The sequence below is a fragment of the Maniola hyperantus genome, chromosome 18 (assembly GCF_902806685.2).
Source record: "Maniola hyperantus chromosome 18, iAphHyp1.2, whole genome shotgun sequence".
NCBI classification, from domain to species: domain Eukaryota; kingdom Metazoa; phylum Arthropoda; class Insecta; order Lepidoptera; family Nymphalidae; genus Maniola; species Maniola hyperantus.
The window spans coordinates 4,523,884-4,539,705 of NC_048553.1; the positions used below are offsets into that span (position 1 = coordinate 4,523,884).

The 15,822-nt window shown below is 36.4% G+C and overlaps 3 protein-coding genes across 4 annotated transcripts; 2 read left to right on the forward strand and 1 right to left on the reverse strand.

Moving 5' to 3' along the window:
* The first annotated feature begins 111 nt into the window (after positions 1–111).
* LOC117990399 (RRP15-like protein) lies at positions 112–8,594 on the forward strand. 2 transcript variants are annotated; one of them, XM_069504475.1, is made up of 4 exons: positions 112–251; positions 324–706; positions 1,248–1,561; positions 7,572–8,594. In XM_069504475.1, the coding sequence occupies exons 1-4, from the start codon at positions 206–208 to the stop codon at positions 7,747–7,749; spliced, it is 921 nt and encodes a 306-aa protein (XP_069360576.1). In that variant the 5' UTR covers positions 112–205; the 3' UTR covers positions 7,750–8,594. The 2 variants fall into 2 exon arrangements, with proteins under 2 accessions (XP_069360576.1, XP_034833723.1); XM_034977832.2 differs by lacking the exon at positions 7,572–8,594 and adding an exon at positions 2,267–2,350.
* LOC117990398 (RAB6A-GEF complex partner protein 2) lies at positions 2,360–7,873 on the reverse strand. Its single transcript, XM_034977831.2, has 6 exons — positions 7,738–7,873; positions 7,295–7,500; positions 5,546–5,826; positions 4,749–4,901; positions 3,917–4,103; positions 2,360–3,093 (listed from the first exon to the last, which is right to left on the reverse strand). Exons 1-6 carry the CDS (start codon positions 7,857–7,859, stop codon positions 2,885–2,887), a joined length of 1,158 nt encoding a protein of 385 aa, XP_034833722.1. The 5' UTR covers positions 7,860–7,873; the 3' UTR covers positions 2,360–2,884.
* On the forward strand, positions 8,471–15,127 carry LOC117990693 (uncharacterized). The gene is made up of 8 exons (XM_034978168.2): positions 8,471–8,613; positions 8,694–8,876; positions 10,144–10,374; positions 10,982–11,122; positions 11,759–11,879; positions 12,449–12,593; positions 12,876–12,932; positions 13,382–15,127. The coding sequence occupies exons 1-8, from the start codon at positions 8,500–8,502 to the stop codon at positions 14,916–14,918; spliced, it is 2,529 nt and encodes an 842-aa protein (XP_034834059.1). The 5' UTR covers positions 8,471–8,499; the 3' UTR covers positions 14,919–15,127.
* The last annotated feature ends 695 nt before the right edge of the window (positions 15,128–15,822 follow it).

Below are 15,822 nucleotides of genomic sequence, written 5' to 3' on the forward strand. Positions count from 1 at the left end.
CACGTGCGTGCACATATTATAATGTACTCTGTGCACATCTTTTATTTCTGGTTGGTGGTGCACATATTTAAAAACCAGCAAATTAAGACCTATATGTTATTGGTCCGTGATTAAGACAAATCAAATGTTTATTGTAAGAAAATTATAGCTAAGAAGCAAGGACATATTCATAAACGTACAGAGTGTAGAATTTATGTAATACATTATGGTTATAGTCAAAGAAATGAGTAAACCATCAGTTAAAGTATCAGGTAAGAATTTCCACACATTTAAAGATTTTTGTAGGTTATTAAATAAATAAATAAACGGTTTATTTATTTTAGTTTCAAACTCTGAATCATCTAGTGAAGAAGGTGATGAATCTGAATATGAATCAGAAGTCTCAGACAAAGGTTATCATAAAACAAAACCTGAAAGTGAAATGAGTGATAATGGTGATGAAAGTGGAAGTAATAAGGAAAGTGATGATGACGTCATAATAAAAAATGAAGGCTGGGCAGATTCTGTAGCCAAAATCCTCAGTTCCAAAAAACCTAAGAATAAGAAAACATTGGTTTTATCTCGAGCAAAGAAACTTGCAGACACAGTAAAGAAAGAAAAAGAAGAGAAACCCAGTTTTGAAATTGTTGGTGATGCAGCTAAAGAAGTGAAAATAGAAGTTAAGAAAGAGACTTTAACTGTGTCAGAACCGCCAGTAAAGAAAAAGGTAAAAACCTATTTTATTATCTTTAGTTTGAAGTTATTGAGATGTACATACTGCAAAAAGTTATTATTATTTAAACTAGAAGAGCATTCTGACTCAGAACTGTAGGTTTAATTAATCAGTACCCAGTACCAGTAGTACATTTTTTTTAAAAAGAATATTAGCCATGTTAAATGACTAATATTCTTCTTTCCTCTCCAACTAAGCGTCAGGCTTGTGCTAGGAGTAGGTACGACAATAGTGTAACGGGCGGGGTTTGAACCGTCGACCTTTCGGTTTTCAGTCCACTCCTTTACTGGTTGAGCTATTGAGGCTCAATAATATTATAAATGTGAATGTTTGTTTGTTGGTTTGTCCTTCAATCACGTCACAACAGAGCTGGAGAAGGTATAGTAAAAGACCTGGAGTGACATAGGCTACTTTTTATCCCGGAAAATCAGTTCCCACGAGATTTTTAAAAATCTCAATCCACGCATACAAAGTCGCAGTTAGGAATATTTTCATCTAAGCAGGTATGTAAAAAAATAGTTTACTTATTTTTTAGAAGGTTGAACGATTATCAATAAGAATAAAACCCAACATCTTAGAAAAGGATAGAGAAAAGTTACTAACGAAAATAGCAACTAAAGGTGTAGTTCAATTATTCAATGCTGTAAGAAATCAACAGAAGACCATTGAAAAAGAGATCAAAGATATACCTGAGGGAAAGAAGGAAAAGGTATTAAAGAAGTTTGATAAAAGAACATTTTTAGATACTCTAATGGGGCAATCAAAGTCAGTAAATGTTGAGGAACAAACAAAACCATTAAAAGATGAAGTTAAAACAGAATCTGAGAAACCTAGATGGAATGCATTAAGGTATGTTGGAAGTATGCAATAAAAAAAAACACAAAAACCATGTTACATAGTTTTTTATCCTACATACTTTATAATATTGTACTTATTATGTAACTTATATTACATATAAAGGCGAAAGTTTGTGTTTACATTTGTTACTCTTTCACGTGAAAACAGTTTGTGACAGAAAGTAATGTACACCAGAATTGCTTGCCTTTGAATGCCTTTAGAATTACATTTAGGCTTTGTAGAGTGTTGTCCCTGTCACTCATACCTATATGAAGTTTTTTCGGTCTCAATAACAGGGACAACACTACAAATCTGCTATCTCCTAAATGTTGATGTACATTAATTTCTGCCGCATATTGTACTACTGGACAGATTTGGCTGAAATTTAGAATGGAGATAGATTATACCCTGGATTAACACATAGGCTACTTTTTATCCTGGAAAATCAAAGAGTTCCTATCAGATTTTTAACAAACCTATATCCACACAAACAAAGTCTCAGGCATCAGCTACTTATACCCCATATACAGAATGAATGAAATCCCTTATATGGTTTGTAGTAGGGTAGTCAAATACCACCAAACAACCCTTATTACTTTTGGGGCGAAAATGGACTATTATTTTGCAAATGACCAGTTTGTTCTTTAGAAAAATTGTAGATCGGTTTCTTTACTTTGTTGACGGTTTGATTTATACCTATCATATTTTGTTTTGCAGAGATGACTTCATGATGGGGGCTAAAATGAAGGATTGGGACAAAGAATCGGCAGAAGAGAGTGATTAATAAATTATTATTAGGAATGCTTTAGTATCATTTTATGATTTCCATTTTCTTATAAATGTACATTTATGATTCTTAAAATTAATATTAACAACAATTATTCTATTTTACATAAGACAAATCTGAATTGAGTTCTAAAAGTACTTTACTGCAGAGAATATTAAGTCACTACTAAATGTTGGAACTGTCTTTAACTTGAGCAATATTGGCGCCGATTCTGTTGTCTTTCTCTAAACTAAATTTAGAGTATCTGCATCTTTTTCTTTTTAATATTGCTAAAAAAGGATGGAACATGAATTTTACATTTAAAGACTAAATTTTAGTGCACGCTACAAACAGTAGGCCCGCAACTGGCAGCTAAAGTCACGGGGTTTGAAGTCTCTAACTTAAATTTAAAACTGTCAAACTGTATCTGTCCTTTTCATATTACATTAGTAAGAACAGGATGTGAACACTCAAAAATTTAGTTGTGCCCAGAACCAGTACCATTGTTTGCTACCCAACGACTTTCACAGTTAAAGTGTTGTGCACAACACAATAAGAATTTTATTTATTTACTTAATGTATAAAGTATATGCATCATTGCCCACAGTTTGCTGACTAATCTGTTTGGGTAACGTAGAGTAGATCTTCACAGGTAGGTTCCACACCATAGTTTCTATTGGCACATTGAGGGGGGCATTCCAGTCCCTATCGTCTGGACCTGGCTGTAATCTTTCATTGCTTGTCACAAACTCAAAGTGAAGCCTCCAGCTTAATGAAACTGAAAATTAAAATACCTGCTTAGTGCTTATAAGAAAAATACACCCAACTGGGTATCCATAATCCTACCTTGTACATAGTTTATGGAATTGGATTAAATTAAAATTGAAATACTACAAAATATTGTGTGAGATTTTGTTATGAAATTTCTAGAAAGACAAATGTATCGATTCTGATATTTTTCTCTAAACTAAATTTAAAGTAATGCATCTTTATCTTTTTAATATTGTTAAAAAAGGATGGAAAATGAATTTTAAATTATAGACTTAGTACTACTCTACAAGTTTAAAAACTATGCTCAAGATCTAGTCAGGTTGGACATTTGTAAATTAAATTAAGTTTGTGTGTCCTTTTCTTTACATTAGTAAAAAAGATGTGAATACTCTAAAATTAAGTTGCGATCAGAATCTGTACCACATATCTCAGGTCTTTAATTATATCCATGCAAAACAATCACATTGGTGGTCCATTGCTCCATTAAGGCATACTTAAATGGCAAACCAACAAACAAGCACTTTCACATTTACATGGATAGTGATTGATGTTTTATTTATAAAAAAAACTAGCTGATGCCTGTGTCGTCTGCGTGGAATTAGGTTTTTAAAACCCCTGTGGGAACTCTTTGATTTTCCGGGATAAAAGTAGGCTATGTCACTCTCCAGGTCTTCTTCTTCACATCTATACCCATACAAAAAATCACGTCAATCTGTTGCATCGTTGTGACGTGATTGATGGACAAACCAATACACCAACAAACAAACACACTTTCGGATTTAAAGGGTAGTTATAGTGATTGATGGTTTATTTATTTAAAAAAAAAATACCTTCTTCACCCTCAAATGCAGGTGTAATATGCAAAGGTATTGGCAAAATGAGCTGTGAATGTGTGAGCCCCAGTGTGACCTCATGGTACCTGGCCACTGTCATGGACCTGCTGCTGTTTTCTTTGTTTGCACTCTTCATAGGTGTTTTAGTTTTAGTTACTTCTTCAGGTTGTAAAGATACTGAAACCTAGATCGTTTAATTCAAAAAAGTATTGGTACAAATTGTTACAAAAAAGTATTGGTACAAATCATGGTGATAAGTGACTAGCTAGGTGTTATATTATACTTGCTTACTTGTACATTACATAAACTTTTACCAGTGGACCCTACACTAGGATATGACCTGTGACATAGGGTCCGAGTAAATGTTTACTATGTATTTAAATGTAAAAATAATTTCTTGGGTTAATTTTTTAAGTCTAAAAGATAGAAATAGAAAGATTTCATCATCTTTAGCTTGCCTAGATAGAGGTTAGAAAGGGAATTCAAAATCTTGTCAGTGAGTATTAGATATGAGGAGGCAAAGTACTTCATATTATTTTTATTTTTATGTAGATTATAAAATTATATTGCAGTTTAAAATGTAAACTGTCTCACTATGAATTTTATTATCAACCAGAATATCTCGCAACGTTCGTCCGCGTGGACTACACAAATTTCAAACCCCTATTTCACCCCCTTTCTTAGCTGATGCCTACGTCATAATAGCTATCTGCATGCCAAATTTCAGCCAGATCCGTCCAGTAGTTTGAGCTGTGTGTTGATAGATCAGTCAGTCTCCTTCCTTTTATATATTTAGATTTATAATAATATTTAAGCAAGATCAGCTTACCTGCATACAAGTGACAGTGCCAACTGAGAAATCAAAGGTGCCAACAATATCTTCACCCAATTTGTATGCTGATTTGAACAGGCAGAATCTGCCAACTTTGCCCCTTGCATTTGTAATCATGTATGAGTTTGGACTTCTTCTTGCAGTGAGATTCTATAGAGGAGAAATATTTCTTTACTATTATAATTTGCAATTCATTTAAGCCTGTTTGTAATACAATTGTACTCATACACACATTTGTTAGAATGACTATTAAAGCACAGAGGATTCAACCCCAAGAGTATACATATACAGGGTTTTGCATGAAAACAAAATCGTAAAATGTTAGCAGTGGACAGAGGAGAATGTTTTGTTGTGATTGGTGGACTCAAAAGTCACATATTCAAGACAATGCGCAGAATGAGGGTACGGAACGGGCGTGCGCCGACTTTTCTGCTAAGCAACTGCCTAAGCTTGGCGATAGGGGGGTGTCCAGCTATTAGGCACCTATAGGTGGTGGTCTGTGGACTAGCTAAACATACATTAGTAGTTTAGGTGATTTAATTATTAGTAGTTTATTAGATAAACTTGAAGAGGTTAAAACTTTCAAAACATTAGTTATATCTTAGTGTTAAAAATATATAAAATCCAACATCACAACAATATTTTCTACAAGATAAAAGTTTGGGGGTTACAGAACAGATGGAAATATACAAGCAAATGTAAACTAAAACTAGCTTATGCTCGCGACTTCGTCCGTGAAGACTATACAAATTTCAAACCCTTATTTCACCCCCTTAGGGATTGAATTTATTTACCTGTAACACTTGTAAAGCCATTGTCAAAGGAGTTTCGACCTTCCTTTCCTCTGAAAAAGGATTAGTTGGCTGGAGGTCTTCCGTAGTTTCATTTCCACATAATGCAGCTAAATCTTGCATGTTCATGATTGGACTGATGGGGAGGACCCTGAATGGTATTCGCACCATCTTTATATGGGACCCTACCTTCTGTGTTGCTATAGTTATCTTATAAGAGTATTTAACAGCGGTGCCTCTGTACGATGGTGGGGCTTCTATGGGCAGAGATTCTCTGTACCAGACTGAAAAAAATAACACCATAATCATCAATACTTATAATAAAACTGTAACAGCTCAAATTCTGTACATTGAAGTAATTTTGAAGTTTTTTTTTCGAGGGCACTCTATAATCGATACTGAACCCAAAACTGTAGGTTTTTTCATTTTTGTCTGTCTGTCTGTCTGTCTGTCTATCTGTCTATCTGTCTATCTGTCTGTCTGTCTGTCTGTCTGTCTGTCTGTATCACGGCCGCGCATCACGCTGAAACTACTGAATGGATTCCAATGAAACTTGGTACAATTTGAGTTCATACTATGAGGAAGAATATAGGATACTTTTTATCCCGAAATTCAGCATGGTTCCCGTAGGAGAGGGGATGAAAGTTAAAATGTATACTGAGTTGTAATTCATTAATGCGTAGTCCGATTTCATTCATTCTTTTTTTGTTAGAAAGGGGATATTTTAAAGATTATTCCGTAAATGTTTCAAGGTCATCGGTTTTTAACCGACTGTCAAAAAGGATCGGAAGTGGTTCGTTTTTCTACATCGATTTTTCGTGGATTCTGGACAGATTTGCAAAATTTTTTAAAAAACCAACAAAAAAGTTTTCGTGGTGGTCACATAAAAATTTCTGGATTCAACTCCTTAATCCTGATGCTGCAGGGTTACTGCCCGCCTGAGTTATCAAGATTCAGGAACTGTTCATAGTGAATTCATATTGTAGGTACCAAGCAACAACTTTATTCTCAGACTTCAAGTCCCAACTCCTCAACCTTGATGATGTAGGGTACAGCACTCCTAAACTATAATGTTTCAGTAACTGCGGATGATGCAAAGTTAATTTAGGTACCAAGCATAGGCTACATCATTGAACTTCGGATCCTAACTCCTCAATCCTGATGCTGCAAAGTACTAAAGTCCTAAATCGTGGGGATTTTAGAATTTCTGATAGTGAATTGATATTTTAGGTATCAAGCAACGGCTTCACGATGACACTCCCAGTCCGAAATACTCCACCCAAGCGAAGCCGGGGCGGGTCAGCTAGTAAGGAATAAAAATGTAAAATGATAAAGGAAGTAAATAAGGAAAATCCTTTGTAATATTTTAGTGGTGTTAGTTAATTTATAGTTATTGTTATTGAATTTAAGGCATAGACTAAGTACCTGTCAACATTTCTATATCTTTAACCATCGCTTGATTGTGGTAGAATGACAGCTACAATGAAAATGCGATCGCAATCACCTCTGACTAGTTAACACTTGCTCACTATTGGCTGCAAATTGTTGCAATAAATTCAGCCAATCTCAGCAATTGTTATAATGATTGATGCCGGTTTTGCAGTATCGACCTACAGACAGACTAGCTAGCAAATATTTTTTAATGTTTTTGTAGTAAACTATACTAAGCCAATTGGCTGTACACTATACTTAGCCAATTGGCTGTAGTAAAATTCTAAACTGATTTGTTTAAGGAAGAATTTGATTACTTACATGTCTTTGTTTCCCCTAGGGGTATGGTCAGATCACAGAACAGTATTTTGGGTTTTGTATGAAACACAACATCTCCAATATCACATGAGGTCACTTCTAAAGCTGTTGTTTTTTCAAATACATTGGCTTTTTCACCTGTACTTTTTGAAGTTGAGAAAAAGCAGTGGATTTGTGCTGAAGCCCAAGCTAAGTTTTCTAAGATATCACTAAAAAAAAAGTATAATATAAGAAAAATTTCAAAATGCAAGTTTTATACTTATGAATGGATTTTTTTCAGACTGTGCATCTGGTCATTGCTGAATGGGACAAGCCAACAAAAACAAAAATTGTTATACATTGCCAAACCATTACATGAAGAAAATCATGCTAGATGCTGTCAGAGCACAAAAATGTGGTCTAAAATAAACCCACCCATAAAGATGAAAAAGTTAATCAGAAGTTACTTGTGGCTTTGAGAGTTCCTATGCTCTGGCTGAGGTGTATGGTTAAAAGTAATACAACATTCCAAAGCCTCTCCAGCTAAGTAAACTGAGCCAGTTGTGAGTTTTGCTGATAATTCGATCATGTTTGTACTAGGAGCAGGTAACGTAGAAAAGTTCCAATAGAAACCCTTCACCACATTATTAATTTAAGTCATGAAATCAAAGGAAAGTTCATTAAAAGTGAAGTGTTTTAGCTCTCTAGTACTTTTTTTACAAACACGTATGAAAAATCATAATAATTCTAAAATAAATAGGCAGCAGACGTGATTTGATGGTTGACATTTAATTTTTTTTTAATTGGTTTTACGGCTGTGGGTTATAGCCCCTTTTGCCCCTTTGAGCCTTGTTGACTTTTAACTGTACGTTCTTTGGATTGGTTATTGTCGTATTTTAGGTTTTTCGTCCGTGGAAACTGTTTCGATTTACGGTACACTAAGTTTGAATCATTCTAAAATACCTAATTATTTTGGGAATTAAATTTACAAATATTGGTATTCAAATTCTACAAATTAAAATTAAAAAATATTTTCCTTTACCATTCAAAAAATAGTAGGGAAATCTTGAATTATTTTTCAATTTGATAAAATTAATGACCTGCTGTCATTCTTGCAACTGGGAAATGGAACGTAAATTAACGAAAAATTTCGATTTGAAAAGTAGAGGAAGAAGTAGGAGGGTCGAATATTATTTTTATGAAATTCATGAAAAGGTGAAGTAAACGAAATGTTGATATCGGACGGCATCAACCATGGGAAATTACAGTCTATAATAGTCGGAGAGTTGAAAAAAGCAGGCTTAAAGCATCGCCTGAAAAAGATTATTTTGAAAAATGTCAAAGTAAGTTGTAGTGATATCAAAGTGTTTTTAAGATTTAGATTCGACGGATTTTATAAATAAGAGTTTATTTTTCTCCAAAGGATCATAAAACAGTGTTCGGAGCGCCTCTAGTAAAAGTCCCATCGTGCAGTGTGATATGTTGTGGAAGCAGCCTGAGTATTCCAATAGTTGTGACTGAGATGTCGTCTGTGTTGAGAGCCAATGCTCATGTCGAAGGTCTGTTCAGGAAGGCGGGATCGCAAACACGACAAAAAGATATTAAGGTATACAAATATTTTCGTTGTAACTATACTAATTTCCATTTCACTCCAACTGTGTTCAAATAACTTAAAATATCGTAAAGTACAGCTAAGATATGAACTAGCTATCTTACAGATTTCAGCCAGTAGCTCCATTTTCTTATCTAATATTAGATGATACCCGCAACATCATCATCAATTTAGGTTTTTAAAAATTCTGTAGAAATTCTTTGATTTTCAGGATAAAACTAGCTTATGTCCAACCCCGGGATGTAAGCTAGCTCTGTACTAAATTTCATCAAAATTGGTCAAACTGATGAGCTCTGAAAAGATATCAAGCAGACTTTCAAATTGTATAATATTCGAATGTGTTACTCATGATTTTTATGACTAAAGTTTCTCTTTCCTCTCTGATTCTGGCTTGGCTGAATCTACGACTTTTCAGTGGATACAGCAATCAATGTCAAGATGAAATCCTAATATCAAGTTTTGAAAATTCTCTGTTGTCACAGATTTCTGTCTCATTGGGTGAGAGAGGGAATAAAAGTGAGGGAATCTATTGATTCCCTCACTATTGTGCACCTGTATTTGTGCATACACTTATGAGCTATAATGTTTCCTGTAGATAGCTAATCTAGATTGCCCATTGTGATCGAATTTTTTTTTAGTAGGACATTATACAGGGTTACAGGAAAATAGGACACGATCAAACGACCCCTAAAGTGCTTATGCAAAAGTGCATCATTTTCAAGTTATTCATTTTTTTTATTTTTTTCTAAGTAAAGGGGTGTTTGCCACTTTAAAAATTAGTAAAAAAAGAAACAATGTATTTCATCAGATTTTTTTAAATTTCTTTCTAGTGCATATCCTTGATAATAATAAACAGTTTCCTGTAACCCTGTATATTAACAAGTATACAAAAGTAGTTAAATAATCTCTAAATTGTTACTGGTCTGGTCTGGTCTGGTGGGATGCTAAGACTATGGCAAGTTACCACCCTACCGGCGAAGTCATGCCTCCAAGTGATTCAGCATTTTGGTAAAATGCTGTGTAGAAATGGATAAGGGGTATGGGTTTAATAAAACTGCCATATCGCTTCCAAGTTAGCCCTCTGCCTAGACTGCATCACCACACTTACCACCAGCTGAAATTGTAGTATTTTAAAAAAAAATCATTATAGGCAAACGCTTGACCACAATCACACCTGATGGAAAGTGATGATGCGGCCTAAGATGGGAGTCAAGTCAAGGGCTAACTTGTAATCGAATAAACAAAAGCTTATGATTTTCAGCGTTTACTAGATGCCGGTGGATGTGTATCAGAAGGTCACCATCCCATAGATGTAGCCAGTGTTTTGAAGCTCTACCTCCGTTGTTTGCCCGAGCCACTGATTAGTGCGGAAGTGCAGGACTTGTTACTCAGGTGTAGAGTGACGGGTGGTGAAGACGGACTGAAGGCTATATTTAACACTTTGTTGTTGTTACCAGTATTACATGTGCACCTTCTGCATTATATCATGGAGGTATTACTTTTGTAACATAATATTATATAAAAATAATTGCCCTGCCCCTGCGAACCCTGCCTGAAATGAAATACAGATAGTGATTTTTTATTGTACATGGCAGATCAAAAGCGGATTTAAAAACTATAAATTCAATAATTGTAATGTGTGAACTAAATTCTTGTGAAATAAAAACATGATTAGATACCATTTCCCAGATAGAAAAGAAATTTTTCTGTGGTTTATTTTTAACTAGCTGATGCCCGCGACTTCGTCCGCGTCGGTGGGACTATGTCATTCTCCAGGTCTATAACTATATCCATGCAAAAATCTCGCCGATCCTTTGCACCCCTAGTGGCTCTTTGCGGGACAGGAGTGGACAAGGCATCCGCCTTCTCCACTCCTGTCAAAGATTAAATTACTGGATGTATCGGGCTGAAATTTGGCATGCAGATAGCTATTATGATGTAGGCATCCGCTAAGAAAGGATTTTTGAAAATTCAACCTCTAAGGGGGTGAAATAGGGGTTTGAAATTTGTGTAGTCCACGCAGACGAAGTCGCGAGCATAAGCTAGTAGGTAGAAAAACTCAACTCTGTTGTCTCTGAAATGGTTTTTGAAAATTCCAGTTACTACATTTCATGGCATCGAAACACAAAGACAATTTGATGGACTCGTCCAACCTCGCCATAGTGCTGGCTCCCAGCGTCATGCCGCTCCCGGCCGCCGCCTCCGCACAGAGACTAGAGCACCATGTCGCCTTAGTTAAGGTAACTAGTCTCTCTAGTGTTAAGTCTACATAATAGACCATCGTCGATGTTTTTGTATCACTCATACTCTTTAGGCTAGATCCTATTTCAAATGAGTAGCTCATAAAAAAGTCTCTTTTGCCAGTGTGTACTGCTAGTTGCTGACTATGGGCCTCATAAGAAAACTCAGAGTCACTCATCAACAGAGATCTAGGTATGCTTGAAGTTTCTCTACATGATCAAATCAGCAATGAGAAGATCCATATAAGAGAACCAGAGTAACAGACATAGCTCAGCGAGTTTGCGAAGCTGAAGTGGAAATGAGTAGGGCACATAGTCCGAAAAATCGACACACATTGGGGTCCCAAGGTGCTTGAATGGCGACCTTGCATTAGAAAGTACAGCGTTGGATGACCCCTCACTAGGAGGACAGACAACATTAAACAAATCATAGGGAGCCGCTGGAGTCAGGCAGCCCAAGACTGTGGCATGGGGAAGCTGCTACAAGAGACCTAGGTTGAGCAGTGGGCATCTGTCAGTTGATGATGAAGAAAAAAAGATGACAGACAGATATCAAACAAAAAATAAAGAGTTGAAGTTGTAAAAGAAACCACAACAAATTTAGTTGAGTTTTATGTACCTTCCTATTTGTTTCAGATATTTATAGAAAACTCAAAGTATATAGGACTTTTAACAGAAGATCTCATGACGAAACTAGACGATGATTCTGATGTCAGCCGCTCGAGACGGAAGAAGAGACGAAGTGGGTCTCTTAATAGTAAGTTTTAACTGATTATAGGTTTTGTCCCTTTTGTGCCAGAATATCTACGAAGAACTTCAGCATCGCATCGCATTGATCGTATGAACTCGCGATCAAAAATAAATGTATCTACTTATTTCTATTGAGTACTCAATTGATGTTCGCGCAATCGGTCTTTTTTCAGAGCATTTTAATTGTGTCGCTTGTTCGTGCGATTTAACTTTGACTTTTTTTAAAGTAAAATAGATGTTGTATTGTGCAGTCCTTGCCAAACAAATAATCACCCCTGAACTTTACCGCAAGACGCGCCGCAATATAATTTTTTTGACGTCAGTGGGGCTAAACGAACGAGAGCGCGGAGCACAACAGACATTATAACAGATTTGCATTAGTGAGTGCTACATGCGTATACAATATACGTGCGCGATTCGCCTGTACTGGCGCGAACTCCTCTAAGCTCAGGGACGACTATAATATTTTGTTTTGCATGGACTATATCTTTCCCTTTCATTATTAATTCAATTGTGTTGTAGATTTATGTATTTCGTAATTCAAACATACGCTATATTGATTGTTTTAATTATTAGGAATGTTAAATGGATTACGCAAAATGGTATCAGGGAATCCAACCACACCCGCCCCCGTTCGAGATAACGGCAAAACACCAGTGCTCAGCAAGTCTGCTGCCAAACGGAAGTTTAACTCTTACGAAGGACTTTCTGCGAAAACAAAGTGAGTTGAATTTGAATCTAAATATAGGTATAAAAGGACAAGGTGACTGACTGATCTATCAACGCACAGCTCAAACTACTAGACGGATCAGGCTGAAATTTGGCATGCAGATAGCTATTATGACGTCTACTAAGGATTTTTGAAAATTCAACCCCTAAGGGGGTGAAATAGGGGTTTAAGATTTGTGAAGTCCGCGCGGACGAAGTCGCGAGCATAAGTAAGCTAGTTTTTCTTCTAAGAACTCATTTGGAATCTATTGTATTTACAAATTTTTGTTTTCAGGAAAGAAATCACAAAAGGTCTTCCTCAGAAAGAACTGTCGTTTACACCTATGAAAATGTAAGTTCTCACTTTCAAACTCTTTATTACTGTGCGTCATTGTTTTTATGAAGTAAAATTTCTATATCACTATCACTTGTGAGTAGGTAACTTGGATCTTTTTTGGACGAGAGCAACGTTAAAACTTCACTACCGCTAAAAATGGTCGCCAAACAGAATAGCTATTTTTAAGTAGTCATATTTTATCGAGGTGTGTATGACATGACATAGGTACTTTCAAAGATCCTTTCTGTGTCACTGCTATTTGACATCTGTTTTTTAATTGAGAATCCATCAGAATCCATAGTGCTATATACCTTTTGCCGACTAATTATCAAAAATGCAATCCTGCGCGCGTGCACTTTTTATTCAACTACACAGACGCGCAGACGTGCACTATTTTATTTCTTCTCCAAAAAATGGATTGCCTTGCCGCAAATAGATGAAATTAATTAGTATTAATTTTGCAGGGGTGCTACTGATCGGAAGCGATTACGACTTAGTTTCGTAGATGCCCGAAGTACACCAGTCACGAACTCAGACTTTAACTCGCATAAAAACTCCGAAACCAGTATTAGTAGTGACCTGTTAACCTCCTCTGAAAACTTGTTCAGTGCACACGACACCATCGACTTATCCTCAGACATGAAAGAAGTAGAAAAGGATTACGTTCGAATTTCTAAACAGGAATATGAAGAAATAAAAAGCAGGGTATCTGCTATAGAGAACAGACTATCCCGAGAGTTTACTGATGCCATACCTCGAGTTCAGCCTTTACAGCAAGTCCAGAATGTTTACGAGCAAACGTTAGAAGAGGTGGCCATGTTAAACTGTCAAGGTTCCGAGCATTTAGCGCGACGTCTTAGCAAAGAACTGAAGATTAGACCAAAGGAAGAAGCTAAAATCATACGATCACCGAGTGCAAGAAAAATAGGGTCCATAAGAAGACGTTCGAAAGAAAATTTGACCAAAATAGTCAGGCACAAATCTTGGAATGCCATGGATATGTTCTACCCTTACGTCGGACTCACTCGCAAAGAGAGAACGAGCGTCGCTAAACCGAACAGAGGTGATAGAGATAGCACAGCTGACTGGGATGTTTCAATTTCAGAACAATCCATCAATGTTTCTGACTCTAGTCAAAAATATCATCAACGCAAAAGAATCAGTCTCGCACCAGATTTCGGTTTAAACAAAACTATCGGCAAAGTCCAGCCGCGTCGATCGCTCAATATAACGACACACAACTGGGATGAGACGGGATCTGAAAATTCGGCCAATAATACCCTCAACTCCAACGAAAAGATAAGGAAATCCGCACAGTCAAAGTGCTACCAAAATATACGCAAGTACCAAGTAGGAAAAGATAGTCCCGTAAACTGTCAACATAAATGGAGGAATGCTGCAGCGTTCTTTATGAACAAAACGGGCGAACTCGAATCTAACGGTCAAAATGGAAGACCTTCGGTGAACAAACTACGCCGACAAAACGCTGGAGCAGTGCTCGCTAAAGCCAAACTCTTCGAAACCAGCTCCGACAAGTCGTCCGAAGCGAACGAGAAGTCCGCGCTTACCGGTTTCGCTAGGAAACCAAGAGTTATCAACCAAAATCAAATTAAATCACAGTCACAGAAAATGTCATTTCATCCTAAATCCAGGCTTCAAGCGTACGTAAACAATGATGGGCCTTTAAAAGCGAATGTAAATACGAAAAATTTGGGTCCTAATGTGACGAGGTATAAAGGCCCGGTTCGTCACAGTAAAGAAGGGATTAATCTAAGGGTAAACGGGAAAGTTACTCCAGTCAAAAAGGTAGTTTCCCCACAATCGAACGTTTTACTGAAGACTCCTCAACCACCAGCCTTGAAGAAACCTTTATGCACACCCAGAAGCTTACGAACGCCCGCCTCTGGTAATGACCTCAAAAGAACAAATACTCCAATGAGAGCCGTTCACATTTCACCGAGAAGATCGCCGCGGCAAAAGATACAACGCACATATAACTGAATTTTGCATTATAATAAATTAATACTAAAATTTCGCTCGTATATTATGCGAATGCGAACATTCGTAACATGAAACATCCTATGTATAATCTGCTTTGGCCCTAAAGTAGTTGCCTATGTTAAGGCTTGACGTACTTAAACTTTGTATGATAGAATAACCAATTAAATATTCGTGATTAAATCAAATTTTGTAAATAAATAAAAATCTGTTGAAAAATATTGATTACTTATTTTGTTTTTTAATCCAATAAATTCTTTTAGAGCAAGATTCCAGGACCGCCAGAAAGAAAATATCCTGGTAATCCTGGAATGGGCCTGGTATAGTTTTATATGAAACTGCGACCCCACCAAAATCAGCACTCACGACTTTAGAAAAGTAAGTACAGTACGCGGCAGAAAATAATGTACATCGACCTTTAGAAAGAGATGCTGTTTTGTAGAGCATTGTCTCTATCGTTGAGACCGACAAAACGTCACACAGGTATGACTGACTGAGACAACGCTCTACAAAGCCGAAATCTCATTCTAAAGGGTCGATGTATATTATCTTCTGCCGCGTACTGTAAGGTTTTTAGGCACTTTTAACAGCCGACATTTAAAATTGGGTGGTTCCAGTAGACACACTGAAATAAGTAACGTTGATATTTATTTTGTTCTCATAATTCTATACTTATTATGGTTCAAATCTGGCCAGCATTAGTTTTTGGTGTACTGCTTGGTGGTAAATGATAATTTTACACTCATTTATTAAACAAAAACCGGCCAAGTGCGAGTCAGGCTCGCGCACCGAGGGTTCCATACTAGTCGTATTTTTTCGACATTTCGCACGATAAATCAAAGCAAGACAAGTGAAGCACTTTCATATGATATATACATACCCCACTTGATATAGTTATCTTACTTTG

What these genes read in the sequence shown, in the direction of transcription:
- LOC117990399 (XM_069504475.1), top strand. Translation starts at nt 206, where the DNA reads ATGGTTATAGTCAAAGAAATGAGTAAACCATCAGTTAAAGTATCAG. An exon ending in ACCATCAGTTAAAGTATCAG is followed by an intron (nt 252 to 323) that starts GTAAGAATTTCC and finishes TATTTATTTTAG; the next exon opens with TTTCAAACTCTGAATCATCT. An exon ending in AACCGCCAGTAAAGAAAAAG is followed by an intron (nt 707 to 1,247) that starts GTAAAAACCTAT and finishes CTTATTTTTTAG; the next exon opens with AAGGTTGAACGATTATCAAT.
- LOC117990693 (XM_034978168.2), top strand. Translation starts at nt 8,500, where the DNA reads ATGTTGATATCGGACGGCATCAACCATGGGAAATTACAGTCTATAATA. An exon ending in TTATTTTGAAAAATGTCAAA is followed by an intron (nt 8,614 to 8,693) that starts GTAAGTTGTAGT and finishes TTTTCTCCAAAG; the next exon opens with GATCATAAAACAGTGTTCGG. An exon ending in ACGAAGTGGGTCTCTTAATA is followed by an intron (nt 11,880 to 12,448) that starts GTAAGTTTTAAC and finishes TTTAATTATTAG; the next exon opens with GAATGTTAAATGGATTACGC.
- LOC117990398 (XM_034977831.2), bottom strand. Translation starts at nt 7,859, where the DNA reads ATGATCGAATTATCAGCAAAACTCACAACTGGCTCAGTTTACTTAGCT. An exon ending in CCTAGGGGAAACAAAGACAT is followed by an intron (nt 5,827 to 7,294) that starts GTAAGTAATCAA and finishes TATTTTTTTCAG; the next exon opens with TCTGGTACAGAGAATCTCTG. An exon ending in TGCATTTGAGGGTGAAGAAG is followed by an intron (nt 3,094 to 3,916) that starts GTATTTTTTTTT and finishes TTTAATTTTCAG; the next exon opens with TTTCATTAAGCTGGAGGCTT.